The following is an 18,554-nucleotide window of genomic DNA, read 5'->3' as shown; positions in this document are numbered from 1 at the left end:
AAACCAGAAATATGCGGCAGTAGTGACAGGGACAATGCATGAAATGGGTTGTAGAAGGTAACCCTGCTGAACAAACATCTTTTTAAGCAAACCTTCTAATTTTTTATCCATAGGATCTTTGAAAGCACAACTATCCTCTATGGGAATAGTGGTGCGTTTGTTTAAAGTAGAAACCGCTCCCTCGACCTTGGGGACTGACTGCCATAAGTCCTTTCTGGGGTCGACCATAGGAAACAATTTTTTAAATATGGGGGGAGGGACGAAAGGAATACCGGGCCGTTCCCATTCTTTATTAACAATGTCCGCCACCCGCTTGGGTATAGGAAAAGCTTCTGGGAGCCCCGGCACCTCTAGGAACTTGTCCATTTTACATAGTTTCTCTGGGATGACTAAATTTTCACAATCATCCAGAGTGGATAATACCTCCTTAAGCAAAATGCGGAGATGTTCCAATTTAAATTTAAATGTAATCACATCAGATTCAGCCTGCTGAGAAATGTTCCCTAAATCAGTAATTTCTCCCTCAGACAAAACCTCCCTGGCCCCCTCAGATTGGGTTAGGGGCCCTTCAGAGATATTAATATCAGCGTCGTCATGCTCTTCAGTAACTAAAACAGAGCAGCCACGCTTACGCTGACAAGGGTTCATTTTGGCTAAAATGTTTTTGACAGAATTATCCATTACAGCCGTTAATTGTTGCATAGTAAGGAGTATTGGCGCGCTAGATGTACTAGGGGCCTCCTGAGTGGGCAAGACTCGTGTAGACGAAGGAGGGAATGATGCAGTACCATGCTTACTCCCCTCACTTGAGGAATCATCTTGGGCATCATTGTCATTATCACATAAATCACATTTATTTAAATGAATAGGAATTCTGGCTTCCCCACATTCAGAACACAGTCTATCTGGTAGTTCAGACATGTTAAACAGGCATAAACTTGATCAGAAAGTACAAAAAACGTTTTAAAATAAAACCGTTACTGTCACTTTAAATTTTAAACTGAACACACTTTATTACTGCAATTGCGAAAAAACATGAAGGAATTGTTCAAAATTCACCAAATTTTCACCACAGCGTCTTAAAGCTTTGAAATATTGCACACCAATTTTGGAAGCTTTAACCCTTAAAATAACGGAACCGGAGCCGTTTTAAGCTTTAAACCCCTTTACAGTCCCTGGTATCTGCTTTGCTGAGACCCAACCAAACCCAAAGGGGAATACGATACCAAATGACGCCTTCAGAAGTCTTTTATAAGTATCAGAGCTCCTCTCACATGCGACTGCATGCCATGCCTCTCAAAAACAAGTGCGCAACACCGGCGCGAAAATGAGACTCTGCCTATGCTTTGGGAAAGCCCCTAAAGAATAAGGTGTCTAAAACAGTGCCTGCCGATATTATTATATCAAAATACCCAGATAAAATGATTCCTCAAGGCTAAATATGTGTTAATAATCAATCTATTTAGCCCAGAAAAAGTCTACAGTTTAAATAAGCCCTTGTGAAGCCCTTATTTACAATCGTAATAAACATGGCTTACCGGATCCCATAGGGAAAATGACAGCTTCCAGCATTACATCGTCTTGTTAGAATGTGTCATACCTCAAGCAGTAAGAGACTGCACACTGTTCCCCCAACTGAAGTTAATTGCTCTCAACAGTCCTGTGTGGAACAGCCATGGATTTTAGTTACGGTTGCTAAAATCATTTTCCTCATACAAACAGAATTCTTCATCTCTTTTCTGTTTCTGAGTAAATAGTACGTACCAGCACTATTTGAAAATAACAAACTCTTGATTGAATAATGAAAAACTACAGTTAAACACTAAAAAACTCTAAGCCATCTCCGTGGAGATGTTGCCTGTACAACGGCAAAGAGAATGACTGGGGTAGGCGGAGCCTAGGAGGGATCATGTGACCAGCTTTGCTGGGCTCTTTGCCATTTCCTGTTGGGGAAGAGAATATCCCACAAGTAAGGATGACGCCGTGGACCGCTCAGAGTAAATAGTACATACCAGCACTATTTTAAAATAACAAACTCTTGATTGAATAATAAAAACTACAGTTAAACACTAAAAAAACTCTAAGCCATCTCCGTGGAGATGTTGCCTGTACAACGGCAAAGAGAATGACTGGGGTAGGCGGAGCCTAGGAGGGATCATGTGACCAGCTTTGCTGGGCTCTTTGCCATTTCCTGTTGGGGAAGAGAATATCCCACAAGTAAGGATGACGCCGTGGACCGGACACACCTATGTTGGAGAAATGCTATTTTATATATTCTAAAAATGATATACATATTATTCAAGTGCAACCGTGATGTATTAAAATAAAAAAAATAAAAAAAAATGTGTAAATTTAATCTGCTGAAATTATTACGGTATATTTTCAAATGGCTATCTTACCAATTTTATCAGACACCCAGCTGTGTGTGGTAGTTGCAGTTACACTGTGTGGAAAACTTTGTTAGGTAATATGCTGTCAAAGTTAAAATCTGCTTCTTCATCCTCCATGAGGTCATTGCGAATAATTGAATCTACATCACAGTCTAAGCTTTCAATTAGCATATCATCCAAGTCACTAGGAAGCATTTCCTGGTGAATGGACACAATGCCAACTCTTCCGTAGCCATTACAGCTATTGACAGGATAAGGGCTCATACCTCCCATATGAATAGATTGAGTCATAGGCACTTGCAATGAGGTTTTCACTGTAGATAAGCGGTTAACAGGACTGTGTGTCATGGTACTCACTGTATGTGGCAAGGCACGACCATTGATTGAAGTTTGCTGGTTATGTGGCTGATGAGAGTGGCTAATTGTGCTCATTTTACTATGGTTTGGCTGGTTTCCATAGGTTGACATTACAGAATTTGATGCCATTAGAGCATTTTGACCCAGAACTCTACTACTGTTGGCTTGTGAAACAGCAGCATCTACTGGGGTCAGAATCTCATTATGTGGTGGTGAATCTGATGTAAGCAGCTCCTTTAGAAGTCCAGCAGGACAGTTGTACGAGCTAACCTGTCTATAACTGGGTTTACTGTCTTGATCAGTGTTTGCATAGGCATCTGTGGAAACAGAGTTCATGCTTGTTTTGTCCATATGTAATATTTCCTGTATTCGGTGTTGGCTGAACCCATACTTGTGTTTGGGGACGTAAATAAATAACCCACTTTGCTGCATCATTGTTGCAGGTGAGGACTGTGTTGAAGCGGTCAATGAGGGTGCTAGGTGGACAGAAGGTTCAAGTTATCCAAAAGATTCTCCATATGTTCAGAATTTCCAACTTCTGAAAGGCTTGGCAAAGTAGGAAGCCAACTTGTTTGCAGAAGAAGAATACACAGTGAGTGTACATCTCCATCTCCAAGATCATCATGCTCAGGCATGATGGGAGGAAAGTCTCCCACTTATTGTGCTTGCATTAGAGCTTGTTCTCAGGACGAAATGTTCCCCATGCTTCAAAGTCATCATTGCTGTGCGAATTTGGGCTTCTGGCCACTTTGAGAATTGTGATCCAGGGGACTATCTCCACTTCCGTCTTGGCCTGGACTGGAGGAGAGGCTTTTTTCTTTGCAGCTCTTCCTCTGCTTTTAGCAAATTTACTGTTGTTGTCCATAGAGGCTGCTCTTCTTCTAGGAGATTTGCCATTTTTTCCTCCTTCTGGATTAAGGATCCACCATGAACTTTTGCCGGTTCCTTCATTTTGCACTCTCACAAATTTACTGTGAAGTGATAAGTTATGCCGAATTGAATTCTGAAAAGGAGAAAAAAAAAAAAAAGGAATTCAAGTTGTTAATACAGTATAGCATCCATTGACAAAGTATCTTGACAAGTTACATTTCAGTTAACAGTAACCCTATTGGGAGGGGGGTGGGGGTGAACAAATCATGAACATCTAAATGAAGTTAAATTACTGCATCTCAAAAACTTCTCTAAGGAGGCGTGAGATAAAGAAGCGAGAGGTAGAAAAATATTATACAAAAAGTTATTACTACCTAAAACAAAATACTATAAAACTAAAAAAGGTATATATATATATATATATATATATATATATAAATAAAAAAGACTAAACAGTCTCTCCTTATTTACACAACCCTCCTTAACTCTCACTTTGATACACATAAACCAACACTTATAGAGAACAAGAGAAAAACAACATTAGTAGTACCTCTTTACCCTTCACTGGGAACAGTGATTTGTTGTAAACATCCTTGTTTACATCTTTTCTACAACCAGTATTTAAAGGGACATGAAACCCAAAAAAAAACTCATGATTCAGATAGAGAATACAATTTTAAACAATTTTCCAATTTACTTCTATTATTTAATTTGCTTCCTTCACTTGTTATCCTTTGTTGAAATGTTCATCTAGTCAAGTTCAGGAGCAGCATTAAACCTAGGTTCTAGCTGTCGATTGGTGGATATAGAATATATATATATATATTTTGTGATTGGCTCACCCATGTGTTTCAGTTAAAAACCATTAGTGCATAGCTGCTCCTTCAACAAATTATACCAAAAGAATGAAACAGATTAGATAATAGAAGTAAAATTAGTAAATTGTTTAAAATGGTATTCTCTAGTTGAATCATGAAAGAAAATTGGGTTTCATGCCCATTTAAGTAATGCCATTTTCTGTATAGGTGGGGGATACAACAGACAAAAAAGCTTTAGAAAAATTACAAAATTAAAATGGTAAAGAAGCTATTTGTAAATAATTTTAATATACCCCCACTAGATAAAATGGATCATTGGGAACGCAAATGAGAATTAAATAAATCTTAGTACACTTTAATAAAAAAGACTTCTGTGCAGTCATTTCAGAGTCAATTTTTTTTTTTTAAATATACAAAACAAACACTTTCAAACAAACAAACAAACCAGGAAGAACCCACCACCAAGACAGAGAAATTAGACCTTAAAGGGACAGTCAACACAAAAGTAGTATTAATATGCATCAATAAAGTTTCCCTAGATTGTTTTTCAAAATATATGCCAGTTTTTAAAGATACATCCGTTTTTCCAGTTAATATCACACGTTTCCCCCTGCTGCTGTTGAAAAAGGGGCGGAGCTACACGGACATTTTATGTCATCCGTAACCATGGAAAATCCTGTGTTCACTCTAAATTGTTCTAAGTTACTCGGTAACCCGTTTTTGTGCATGCGCAATGCACCTATTGTACTCTGGACACTTTCTTTCCATTGCTTGGTTGTCAGTGTTGTGTAGGGGCCACATTAGATCTAGAATTGTTTACTGTTTTTGTTTATTGTAAATCAGGTTGCAATATTTTGGGGGACAGTACACAAGGCACGGTCCTTAGATTGAACTATATAGGGGGCACATATACCTTCATTCGTTTGTGCTAGAATTTGTGAAGGGAACGCGATTCAGTATTTACGGGGTCAGCATCATTGACTAGATCTCAGTGATTTGGGGCAAACTCAGTCTAATGAAACATTGACTTAAGGAAATCCTCCAGTTGGATTATTGGAGAGGGTGGCAGGCTGGGATACCTGAAAGTTCTCTAAAATCTGCTTCCGTTCTGTTTGCTTTTACTTCTGATTCACAGGGAAACAGGTCTTTCACTTTGGTTCATATGATGATCAAAAATTCTACATTAAAAAGATGTCCAATGAGTCCATTATTCTAGTTCCTTTTTTAAGAATAATGGACTCATTGGTTTCACTTTCAGGTACTAGCTGTGAAGATGACAGATCACAGGACAGCGTACTAGTCTGGGTACCTATCTGTGTATCAGAGCGATGACATTTACAGCTGTCTATAGCCTAGATCACTGGCATCTGAATTTACACAGCACGAAATTGCTGATAAGATAAGAGATTCCAAATATTGCTGTCTTTATGGTTTCCCATGCCCAATTAAAAGACACTTTATCTCCTAAATACTAGCAAAGCATAATGCCACATCCCAGTCCTGCCACCTCTCCAATGCCAACTGGAGGATTTCCTTTAGCCAATAATGTTGCATTAGACTGAGTGCCCCAACTACTGAGATCTAGTCAATGATGCTGAACCCTAAATACAGATGTGGTCCTTCACAAATCTAGCACAAACTAATGAAGGTAATATGGATTGCCCCCTATATAGTTCATCTAAGGAACGGTGCCTTGTGTCCTGTCCCCCAAAAATATTGCAACTTGAAGTACAATAAACAAAAAACATTAACAATGCTAGCTCTAATGTGGCCCCTACACAACACTGACACCAAAGCAATGGAAAGTGTCCAGAGTACAATAGGGCGCATTGCGCGATGCGTGAAAAACGGGTTACGATCTAACTTAGAACAATTAGAGTGAACACAGGATTTTCATGATGTCACAGATGACGGAAAAAGGGGCGGAGCTATGACAATTTAAAAACGGCAGCAGGGGGGGAAAAGTGATTTAACTGGGAAAAACGGATTATCTTTAAAAAACTTGCAGCATTATTTTTGAAAAAAAACATTCTGGGGCAACTTATTGATGCACGTTAAAACTACTTTTGTGTTGGACTGTCCCTTTAAGGATAAACAAAAGACCTTTTTATGGAGCTAGAGAGAACGGAAGTAGTTTGACTTCAATTAAACTTTTACCTCTGGCAACTGAAGGTAGAGCTACTAAATGCAATAGAAAATAATCAGACTTGGCTCATAGGTTGTCCTTATAGGTTAAAAAAAAATAAATTTAAAAAAAAAAAACCCATTTATCATCAATCTGCAAGTTTCTCAGGTTCTTTGCCATTAGGACAAAAGTAGCATGTAGCCTTACCTGTTAATGACATACAAAGTATATACAATATTTAATAGGCTAGACAAGCCTTACCTGCGCCTTTTATAACGTGTTATTGAAACAAGTTTGCATTTAAGCCAAAGTGTCAACAGTCATCAAAATACAATAAGCCAAACTATAGTTCATCATCCTGCAACATCCAAAATCTTGTTCCATTCACAGAGCTGTTTAAGCTCTTTCAGCAATTAACATTCTTTTGCCATCAAAAATACCGGCAAACACACGTTACTTGTTGCAGCAAGGACAAGTGAGGTCTACAAAAGCTGTCAAATCCCAAACCAGCAATTAAAAAGGGAAAAGAAAAAAAAAATCATTCCAAACAGGAAAAAGTCTGCTTAGCCTGTTACACGGATTCCTGTTTTTTTTTTTTTTTAACACACTGACCATAGGACACTGAAATATCTGATATAGTGTATACTACTAGAGTATAAAGAAAGTCTTGGAGAGGTGAGAAATATTTTTTTTTACAAATCCTTAAACAAAACTTCACTTAAAGGGACACTGAACCCAATTTTTTTCTTTTGTGATTCAGATAGAGCATGAAATTTTAAGCAACTTTATAATTTACTCCTATTATCAATTTTTCTTCATTCTCTTGGAATCTTTATTTGAAATGCAAGAATGTAAGTTTAGATGCCGGCCCATTTTTGGTGAACAACCTAGGTTGTCCTTGCTGATTGGTGGATAAATTCATCCACCAATCAAAAACTGCTGTCCAGAGTCCTGAACCAAGAAAAAAAAGCTTAGATGCCTTTTTTATATAAAGATAGCAAGAGAACGAAGAAACATTGATAATAGGAGTAAATTAGAAAGTTGATTAAAATTGTATGCTCTATCTGAATCACGAAATACATTTTTTTGGGTTCAGTGTCCCTTTAATGAAAGCATGGCATCAGTAAACTGCTATGATAGGATACCAGGTACCATAGGTTGAATTAAAACTTATTTCCACCTTAATCGTTTTCAGACATTCAGTGCATGCAGAACACATTACCAATGCTCAATTTAAACTAATCAAATTTTAATGTGAGGAAGGAAGAACCAAACTCTAGTAACAATTAAAAAAAGCTCACACAAATCCTTACACAACCCTTGTTTTTAGTAACATTGTAAAGCTAGTAAGTTCAGAAAGTTGAGAAGGTTTCAGAATTTTAAAATGTAACTAGATGTGGCAGATATGCACAGCAGTCACAATTAAACGAGAGGGAAAATCTATAAACCTTTTAAATCAGAAAGTGATCACAAGCTGGTAGATATGCAGGCTTAAAAGGGGACAGTATACACTCATTTTCATATAACTGAAATGTAATAGACACTACTATAAAGAATGAAGGATGCAGATACGAATATAAAAATCCAGTATAAAATGGTTTAAACATGTACTTAGAAGCTTTCAGTTTAGCTCTGTTGAAAAGGCAGTTGGAAAGCCCACTGCAAGTGGGAAATAAGACACTCCCCCGCTCCCCCTTCTTTTGCACATGAAAAGACCCTTTACACAAACAGGAGCAAGCTGGAGAAGGTAGCTGACGGTATTCAAATAAAACTTTGGGGCTTGGTTAGGAGTCTGAAAATCAGAGCAATATTATACATTTTTAAAAAAAAAACAAACTTTATGGGCTTTATAAATAGATCATCTACAAAACATTTATGCAAAGAAAAAATGGAGTGTATAATGGCCCTTTAAGCCCCTTCCCAGAGATTAAATTTTTTTCTTTGAGGGGTTTTCCCCAGACATTCCATAAAATTAAAAAACCTTTCATGAACATAAAAGCAGTACCATTTAAAAAACTATTTTCAATTTTAACATATGAAGTTTCCAATTTAGTTCTATTTTCAACAGTGCAGAACAATTCCACAAGTCCCATAACTATTAGGAAATGGGAGGGGGATAATTAAGAAATTTAGCTTTTGCTTATCTTTAAACACTGTATCTTTTGTGCCAACACTACTTTATCAAATTTAAAAGGAGGTAAGTTGTAGAAACAGCGCATAGGAATGTTATACAAGGAAACTATAGAAATAGTTTTTTTATTGCAGTAAATTAAGCCACTCTATGGTAAAGAGCAAGCTAGTGCAGTATAGCTAGAAGTACTGTTTATTAAAGGGACAGGTTTACTGAAAAAAATGTCTCCCCGTTAATTTTTTCCCAATGGTCCACTTTACCTGCTGGAGCATATTAAATTGCTTACAAGTATTTCCATCACCCTTATATTGGACATATGAAAATGGTTTATTAGCCTGTGGTATCCCCACCCATCCTGAAAGTTTTTGGCCTCAAGGCCAAAGCTGTGTTAACACAGCCAACACTCCCAGGTGGGTTACTAGAGATAAGCAATAACAATGGTATTGGTGATTGGTTTATGGACAGGACAGAGACACAGACAGACAGAGAGAAGGGAGTCAAGTAAGATAGTTATGAGCCAGAAGAGAGAGAGATGATGGTAGTATAAAAAAGAAAAAAAAAAACCTCTAGGTCTGCTATCACCTTCCATGACTGTCAGCACTATATTCAACAACTTCCTTTTTCTATCCAGCTGTTGTCTTCCCCAGAACATCTAGTTGATGTTTCTAACTGCTATGAAATTATTTTTGTTAATTACTGTATGTAGCATTAATTTGTTATAGTATAAAATAAACACAATATTACAAAATGTTTCACAATGGTTTAACATAGGCAAAGAGGGTGTGACGTAGTGGGTGTGGTGTGGGTGGGATTAAAAGTGGCGAGTAACATCTAGTCCTGGCAAATTGCTTAAGATTTAAAAATTTGAGCCATGTACATATACATACGTATTATGTGCACCACTCTCCTCTTTTTATGCACATGGAAAGTGTGTCTTAGTAGCTCAATTCCACTCCCAATGTATCATGTGACAGCCCTCAGCCAATCGCAAACTTCAAGTGAATACTAGATTTTTTTCTCACAAAATGGTCATTTTCCAATCCTGTATCATTGCGACAGCCATCAGCCACTAACAAATGCATATACCCGTATATTCTGTGAATCCCTGCACATTGCTCAATAGGAGTTGGGTGACTCAAAGTGAAATATAAAAAAAAAAAAAAAAAAAAAAAAACACAAAAAAAAAAAAAAACTGCACATTTAATAGAAAGTAAATTGGAAAGTTGTTTAAAACTGCTTGCTCTGAAATCACGTAATAAAGTGTCCCTTTAATGAAACATTTGCATTAAAAACAACAAGTGAAACTCTTGCCTACTGGAGGATAGGGTTTGTATTTTTCATGATTTTAAAGTATGATAAAAGTCTAATGTAATTAAACCGTTGAAATTAAAGGGAGATCAAGTTTACAACGTAATTAGATAATAAAATTATACCAAGGGTTTTAAGATTAAAAAAGGAAACCAGGTAATCAGATTATTCTGAAATCTGATTTTAAAAAGCTACAGTGGAAAAATAATTTAAGTGTTTAAAAAGGGACCTCAAGTCAAAATAAACTTTTATGATTCAGAAAGAGCATGCAGGTTAAAGTGACACTGAGACCCAAATTTTTTTTTTCTTTTGTGATTCAGATAGAGCATGCAATTATAAGCAACTTTCTAATTTACCAATCCATTATCATTTTTTTTCGTTCTCTTGCTATCTTTATTTGAAAAAGGAACTTTTTGGGTTAGTACCCTGGACAGCACTTGGGTGAATTTGATCACCATTTAGCAAGGAACAACCCAGGTTGTTCACCAAAAATGGGCTGGCATCTAAACTTACATTCTTGCTTTCAAATAAAGATACCAAGAGAATGAAGAAAATTTGATAAAAAGGAGTAAATTAGAAAGTTGAACGCTCTGAACTCTCACACACAAAAAAAACAATTGGGTTCAGTGTCCCTTCAAGACACTTTCCAATTTACTTCCATTAAATTCTGCATAGCCTTTTTATATTCACACTTTCTGGGGAACAAGATCCTGAGCATGTGGCAAAAGCACACAAGGTATATGTTTACTAGTGAGATTGGCTGATGTCTGTTAAATTAGACAGTGGGCCAGAGAAATGGGATAAAAAAAAAAAAAAAATCAAATCTGAAAAAAATTATGTTTTTTTATATGCACATTGTTAATTATGCTATTCTACTGCATTGATGTGTCCTTTTAAGGAGGAGGAGTAAATTAAATCTAGAGGCGTGTTACATTATAGCCCAATCAACAGAGACCTCACTGCCAAACAAAATACACAGTAATGTAAGGTTTGCCAGGGCATATGGGCCAATCTGACATACTGATAAAAACCCATTTAAAAACGGGCTTTGTCCACACTCCCCTAAAGTGGTCAGATAAGCAACATTTGTAACCTGCGTTTCGGGAATGCTTCAAATTGCCTAAACTAGCTTAATTTGCAGCTTTTGGCTGGATTTGCTTTTTGGCCTCCTAGGGAGTATGGGACAAGCAAAATGTTCATACAGGTATTAAAGCAAAAGGTTTCTAATGTAATTTTAATTAAGACTTGCCTATCAAATACAAAGTGTCAATGGACTTTATTTCTAGATCTTTTGAAACACTTAGGATACAGGGCCCCTACCAACAAATAACATTTGGCAAATATTAAATCCTTTTACCAATAAATGGTATTCATAACTTGTTTCTTTAGAGGAAGCACAGGTGGTTGCTTAGCTCATGCGTAGATCAAATGGGAGGCAACAGACTACAATCCTGGACAAATGCACACAAAAAAACCCTCAGATACAAACACATTTGTAAAAACACATTTGTAAAAACAGATATCAGCTGAGGTGCAAGCATTCTACTACAGTAAAACACTAAAAATGCAGGAGATTTCACGGTGCAAAAACGTAAAAAAATAAAACCACACCCTTCCTGTTCTTCAGAATTCATCCTGGCTTGTCTTCAAATATTCTGCAAGCCCCACCCACAACTTTTAGTACAAAATTTCTTTGCTTACAAACAATGCACCACTTATCACATCATGGGTATTGCAAAAACATACTGAAACTGGTGAAACATTCCAAATAAACCTGCCTTATCCAAAGCAGTTAGAACAATTCTGTTGCATTTGTTATCCCTTACCACTCTGAAGCTGTAATAAAGCAAAACAGAATTTAAAAAATAAATAAATGAATATTTATTTAATTAATATATAATTAAAAACAAAATCACTGTGGGTCAATTTGTGAGGAAGAGGAAATAAAACAGCAGTTGCTAACCAGTATCCAAAAAAAAAAGCTATTACAGGAAATTCCTGTATCATAGGAAGGTTTCATTACTCACTGAAGGAAGGTTAAAACAAAAATACTAGAAAACAGACTGAACAATTAAAAGTCTCCAGATAAATGCAAGTATAAAAATAATGCCGCAAACAATACCTAAATTATAATTCTTTTTAGAGTAAGCCCTAAAAATGATTGAAGGCAATCAAGGATTTCACACTTTCTTCAATACTGGTGAATCAAGTTATAGTCTGTTAATAACACTAAGGACCTGTGGCCCAAGCAGAGTATGTGCTTGTGGATTAGATACAATACCACAAAACAAGTTTTTACTAACAAAATGACAGTGGCAAATCTTGTCTACTCCAGCTACAAATACAATGATACAAGGAATTAACAACATCTATTTCTGCTCTTTGGGATATCAAAAAGGTAAAACAACTTTTAATAATGAAAAAATAAGTGTCCATAAAGCAGAAGGGACACCGCCGCCATACCACTAATTTTCTCTTGCCTTTCTAAAAGATTTTCAGGGATCTTAGCAAGAGACTTCTTAGATTAATTGCTCCAAAATGGAGAGCATTACCATAGTTAGGCCCTAAGAGTCAAAACGCTCACACACCACACAAAAAGTGTACCACAAGGTTTATGATGAGCGATTAACTTTAAAATATGGCTGCCAAAATAGATAGTGTTTCTACTAATTTTTCTCATTCTAGTAATCGCAAATGACAATGTTTATATTATAGGGAAGAGTTATTAAAAAAGGGACACTAAAGTCAAAATAAACTTTGACTCAGAACATACAATTATAAACAGATTTCTTATTTACTTCTATTATCTAATTTGCTTTATTCTATTGTTATACTTTGTTGAAAAAGCCATACCTAAATAGGCTCAGGAGCAGCAATGCATTACTGGGAGCTAAGTTCGGATTCGTGGCTACATAACATAATTTATGTAAGAACGTACCTGATAAATTCATTTCTTTCATATTGGCAAGAGTTCCATGAGCTAGTGACATATGGGATATACAATCCTACCCAGGGAGGGGATAAAGTTTCCTCCAAACCTCAGAATGCCCTATAAATACAACCCCTCACCACAACCCACAATTCAGTTTAACGAATAGCCAAGGCAGTGGGGGGTGATAAAGAAAGAAAAAAAGAATCATAACCACCATAAAAAGGGTGGGGCCTCCATGGACTCTTGCCAATATGAAAAATGAATTTATCAGGTAAGTTCTTACATAAATTATGTTTTCTTTCATGTAATTGGCAAGAGTCCATGAGCTAGTGACATATGGGATATCAATACCCAAGATGTGGAGTCTTCCACTCAAGAGTCACTAGAGAGGGAGGGAATAAAAACAGCCATATTTCGCCAAAAAAATTAATTCACAACCCAAAAAAAATAAGTATTTCATTTTTGAAAGAGAAAAACTTAAATCAAAAGCAGAAGAATCAAACTGAAAACAGCTGCCTGAAGAACTTTTCTACCAAAAACTGCTTCCGAAGAAGCAAATACATCAAAACGGTAGAATTTAGTAAATGTATGCAAAGAGGACCAAGACGCCGCTTTGCAAATCTGATCAACTGAAGCTTCATTCTTAAAAGTCCACGAAGTGGAGACTGATCTAGTAGAATGAGCTGTAATTGTCTGAGGCGGGGCCGGACCCGACTCCAAATAAGCTTGATGAATCAAAAAAGTTTCAACCAAGAAGCCAAGGAAATAGCAGAAGCCTTCTGACCTTTCCTAGGACCAGAAAGTAAAACAAATAGACTGTAAGTCTTCCTGAAATCTTAAGTAGCTTCCACATAATATTTCAAAGCTCTTACCACATCCAAAGAATGTAAGGATCTCTCCAAAGAATCCTTAGGATTGGGACATAAGGAAGGGACAACAATTTCTCTACTAATGTTGTTAGAATTCACAACCTTAGGTAAAAATTGAAAAGAAGTCTGCAAAACTGCCTTATCCTGATGAAAAATCAGAAAAGGAGACTCACAAGAAAGAGCAGACAGCTCAGAAACTCTTCTAGCAGAAGAGATAGCCAAAAGGAACAACACTTTCCAGGAAAGTAGTTTAATGTCCAAAGAATGCATAGGCTCAAATGGAGGAGCCTGTAAAGCCTTCAGAACCAAAGACTCCAAGGAGGAGAAATTGATTTAATGGCAGGTTTAATACGAACTAAAGCCTGTACAAAACAGTGAATATCAGGAAGTATAGCAATCTTTCTGAAATAAAACAAAGAGCGGAGATTTGTCCTTTCAAGGAACTTGCAGACAAACCCTTATCCAAACCATCCTGAAGGAACTGTAAAATTCTAGGAATTCTAAAAGAATGCCAGGAGAATTTATGAGAAGAACACCATGAAATGTAATTCTTCTAAACTCTATAATAAATCTTTCTAGAGACAGATTTACAAACTTGTAACATAGTATTAATCACTGAGTCAGAGAAACCTCTATGACTTAGAACTAAGCGTTCAATTTCCATACCTTCAAATTTAATGATTTGAGATCCTGATGGAAAAACGGACCTTGAGATAGTAGGTCCGGCCGTAACTGAAGTGGCCAAGGCGGGCAACTGGAGATCCGAACCAGATCCGCATACCAAAACCTGTGTGGCCATGCTGGAGCCACCAGCAACACAAAAGACTGTTCCATGATGATTTTGGAGATCACTCTTGGAAGGAGAACTAGAGGCGGGAAGATGTAAGCAGGATGATAACACCAAGGAAGTGTCAGCTCATCCACTGCTTCCACCTGAACAGGTATCTGGGAAATTTCTTGTTTAGATGAGAGGCCATGAGATGTATCTCTGGAAGCCCCCACATCTGAACAATCTAAGAAAACACATCTGGATGGAGAGACCACTCCCCTGGATGGTAAAGTCTGGCGGCTGAGATAAGCCGCCTCCCAATTGTCTACACCTGGGATATGCACCGCAGAGATTAGACAGGAGCTGGATTCCGCCCAGGCAAGTATTAGAGATACTTCCTTCATAGCTTGGGGACTGCGAGTCCCACCCTGATGATTGACATATGCCACAGATGTGATATTGTCTGTCTGAAAACAAATGAACGGTTTTCTCTTTAGCAGAGGCCAGAACTGAAGAGCCCTAAAAAATTGCACGGAGTTGTAAAATATTTATTGGTAATCTCGCCTCTTGAGATTTCCAAACCCCTTGTGCTGTCAGAGATCCCCAACCTGAAAGACTTGCATCTGTTGTGAATCACAGTCCAGGTTGGGCGCGAACCAAAAGAAGCCCCTTGAACCAAACGATGTGATCTATCCACCATGTCAGAGAGTGTCGTACATTGGGATCAAGGATATTAATTGTGATATCTTTGTATAATCCCTGCCACCATTGATTTAGCATACAAAGCTGTAGAGGTCTCATGTGAAACGAGCAAAGAGGATCGCGTCCAAATGCTGCAGTCATGAGACCTAAAACTTCCATGGCACATAGCACCCCTGAAAGGGAATGACTGAGACTGAAGGGAATGACTGAGACTGAAGGAGCCGGGCATGCTGCGACCAATTTTAAACGTCTCTTGTCTATTAGAGACAGCGTCATGGAAACTGAATCTATCTGGAAGCCTAAAAGGTGACCCTTGTCTGAGGAATCAAGAAACTTTTTGGTAAATTGATCTCCAACCATGTTTCCGAAGAAAAACACCACTAGTTTATGTGTGTGAGATTTCTGCAGTATGTAAAGAATGAGCTAGTACCAAGATTCGTCCCAAATAAGGAAACACCCGCAATACCCTGTTCTCTGATTTACAGATAGTAGGGCACCCAGAACCTTTGAAAAGATTCTTGGAGCTGTTGCTAGGCCAAATGGAAGAGCAACAAATTGGTAATCGCTTGTCTAGAAAAGAGAATCTCAGAAACTGAAAGTGTTCTGGATGAATCGGAATATGAAGGTATGCATCCTGCAAGTCTATTGTGGACACTATAATGTCCTCGCTGAACAAAAGGCAGAATAATCCTTATAGTCACCATCTTGAAAGTTGGTACTCTTACATAACGATTCAAAATTTTCAGATCCAGAACTGGTCTGAACAAATTTTCTTTCTTTGGCACAATGAATAGGTTTGAATAAAACCCCAAACCTTGTTCCTGAGGAGGAACTGGCATGATTACCCCTGAAGACTCCAGGTCTGAAACACACTTCAGAAAAGCCTGAGCTTTTACTGGATTTACAGGGATGCGTGAGAAAAAAAAATCTTCTCACAGGAGGTCTTACTCTGAATCCTATTCAATACCCTTGAGAGGACATGCTCTGAATCCAATGATTTTGGACAGAATTATCCAAAAATCCTTGAAAAACATTAATCTGCCCCCTACCAGCTGTGCTGGCATGAGGACCCGTACCTTCATGCGGATTTAGGGGCTGACTTTGGTTTCCTAAATGCTTGGATTTATTAAAATTTGAGGAGGCTTCCAATTGGGAAGCAGATTCCTTGGGGGGAGGATTGAGTTTTTGTTCCTATATTCTGACGAAAGTAACGAAAACGGTTAGAAGCCTTAGATTTACCCTTAGGTTTTTTATCCTGAGGCAAAAAAACCTCCTTTTCCCCCAGTGATAGTCCAACTGAGAACCAATAAATTATTACCTTGGAAAGAAGAAGTAATCTAGATTTAGATGTCATATCAGCATTCCAAGATTTAAACCACAAAGCTCTTCTAGCTAATACAGCTAAAGACATGGATCAAACATCAATTTTGATAATATCAAAAATGGCATCACAAATAAAATGGATTAGCATGTTGCAGTAAGCGAACGCTAGATATGTCAGAATCCAATTCGTGTTGCGCCAAATTTTCCAACCAGAAAGTTGATGCAGCCGCAACATCAACCAAAGAAATAGCAGGTCTGAGAAGATGACCTGAATATAATAGGCCTTCCTTAGATAAATTCAAGTTTCCTATCTAAAGGATCTTAAAGGAAGTGCTATCTTCCATAGGAATAGTGTACGTTTTAGCAAGAGTAGAAATAGCCCCATCAACCTTGGGGATTTTTTTCCAAAAAATCCTATAGATTTTGCTGGTAAAGGATACAATTTTTTAAACCTTGAAGAAGGAATAAAAGAAGTACCTGGCTTATTCCATTCCCTAGAAATCATATCAGAAATAGCCTCAGGAACCTGGGGAAACCACAGGAGGTTTAAAAACAGCATTTAAAAGTTTATTAGACTGAACGTCAATAGGACTGGTTACCTCAATATCCAAAGTAATTAACACTTCTTTTAATAAAGAACGCATATAGTCTATTTTAAATAAATAAGTAGATTTGTCAGTGTCAATGTCTGAGGAAGGATCTTCTGTTTCAGATAGATCCTCATCAGAAGAGGACGAATTATGTTGTTGGTCATTTGAAATTTCATCAGCTAAATGAGAAGTTTTAAAAGACCTTTTACGTTTATTAGAAGGTGGAAAAGCAGACAAAGCCTTCATAATAGAATCAGAAACAAATTCTTTAAAATTTACAGGTATATCATGCACATTAGAAGTTGAAGGAACTGCAACTGGCAATGTACTATTACTGATGGAAACACTATCTGCATGTAAAGTTTATCATGACAACTATTACAAATGACATTCGGTGGAATAATTTCTACAATTTTACAGCAAATGCACTTTGCTGCCTGACATCGATTCTACCAAAGCTATGTTCAAGCAGAAACTTCTGAGGCAGGATCAGATTGGGACATCTTGCACAATGTAAGAGAAAAAAACAACATATAAAGCAAAATGATCTATTTCCTTATATGACAGTTTCAGGAATGGGAAAAAATGCAATAGCATAGGCCTCTGAAAGCAAAAAGCAAGAGGCAAACAAACAAGGGGTATTGAAATAATGAAAAAAATTTGGCGCCAAGTATGACGCACAACGTAACGTAAACTATTTTTTGGCGGCAAAAATGACACTTGCGTCACTAATGACGCCGCCACGTGAAAGGTCTCAGCGTCATGTATGACGCCGGAAATGACGAAGTTGCATCAAAAACATACATTTTCACGCCAAAAATGTTTTCGCACCAAGAATGACGCAATAAAGTTAAGCATTTGACGCACCCGTGGGCCTAATACCCGCAATTGCAAGAAGTAGTCAATTGAAAAAAGACTAAACCCCAGGTAAGAAATAAATTTCTTAAAAATGATTACATTCCCAAATATGAAACTGACAGTTTGCAGAAGGAAATACATGAACCTGACTCATGGCAAATATAAGTACAATACATATATTTAGAACTTTATATTAATGCATAAAGTGCCAAACCATAGCTGAGAGTGTCTTAAGCCCCAAGGCAGAACATACAGTGATCTGAGATGTCATCGCAGAAAATGCAGCATGTCTGCAGAAAGAACAGGACACATGCAGGAACCGTTAGGGCTTGAACTTTGTAGTGCTGCTCCACATTAGACAGTTCTCTTCAAACAGAGCTGTGCTCTGGTTGCAGTGTATAAGTTTTTCTTAACACAGTGCATCCAGAGCAAAGTGCTGTTTGAAGTGAGCAGTCAAATATGCAGTAGCGCTGCAAAGCAGCAGCAGCACATTGCTTGTTTACTGGCTCTCA

General features: G+C 37.4%; 1 protein-coding gene across 1 annotated transcript in view; it reads right to left on the bottom strand.

Moving 5' to 3' along the window:
* The window catches only part of FOXO1 (forkhead box O1), a 147,378-nt gene that overhangs the window by 59,920 nt on the left and 68,904 nt on the right, over positions 1 to 18,554 (bottom strand). The window contains 10 exon segments of the mRNA XM_053705561.1: positions 2,400 to 2,459; positions 2,462 to 3,044; positions 3,047 to 3,166; positions 3,168 to 3,224; positions 3,227 to 3,388; positions 3,390 to 3,431; positions 3,433 to 3,488; positions 3,491 to 3,518; positions 3,521 to 3,553; positions 3,556 to 3,750. Of these exon segments, the coding sequence (XP_053561536.1) occupies positions 2,400 to 2,459; positions 2,462 to 3,044; positions 3,047 to 3,166; positions 3,168 to 3,224; positions 3,227 to 3,388; positions 3,390 to 3,431; positions 3,433 to 3,488; positions 3,491 to 3,518; positions 3,521 to 3,553; positions 3,556 to 3,750 (1,336 nt within the window).

The sequence above is a fragment of the Bombina bombina genome, chromosome 3 (assembly GCF_027579735.1).
Source record: "Bombina bombina isolate aBomBom1 chromosome 3, aBomBom1.pri, whole genome shotgun sequence".
NCBI lineage: Eukaryota > Metazoa > Chordata > Amphibia > Anura > Bombinatoridae > Bombina > Bombina bombina.
This window is presented reverse-complemented; position numbering and strand designations above follow the sequence as displayed.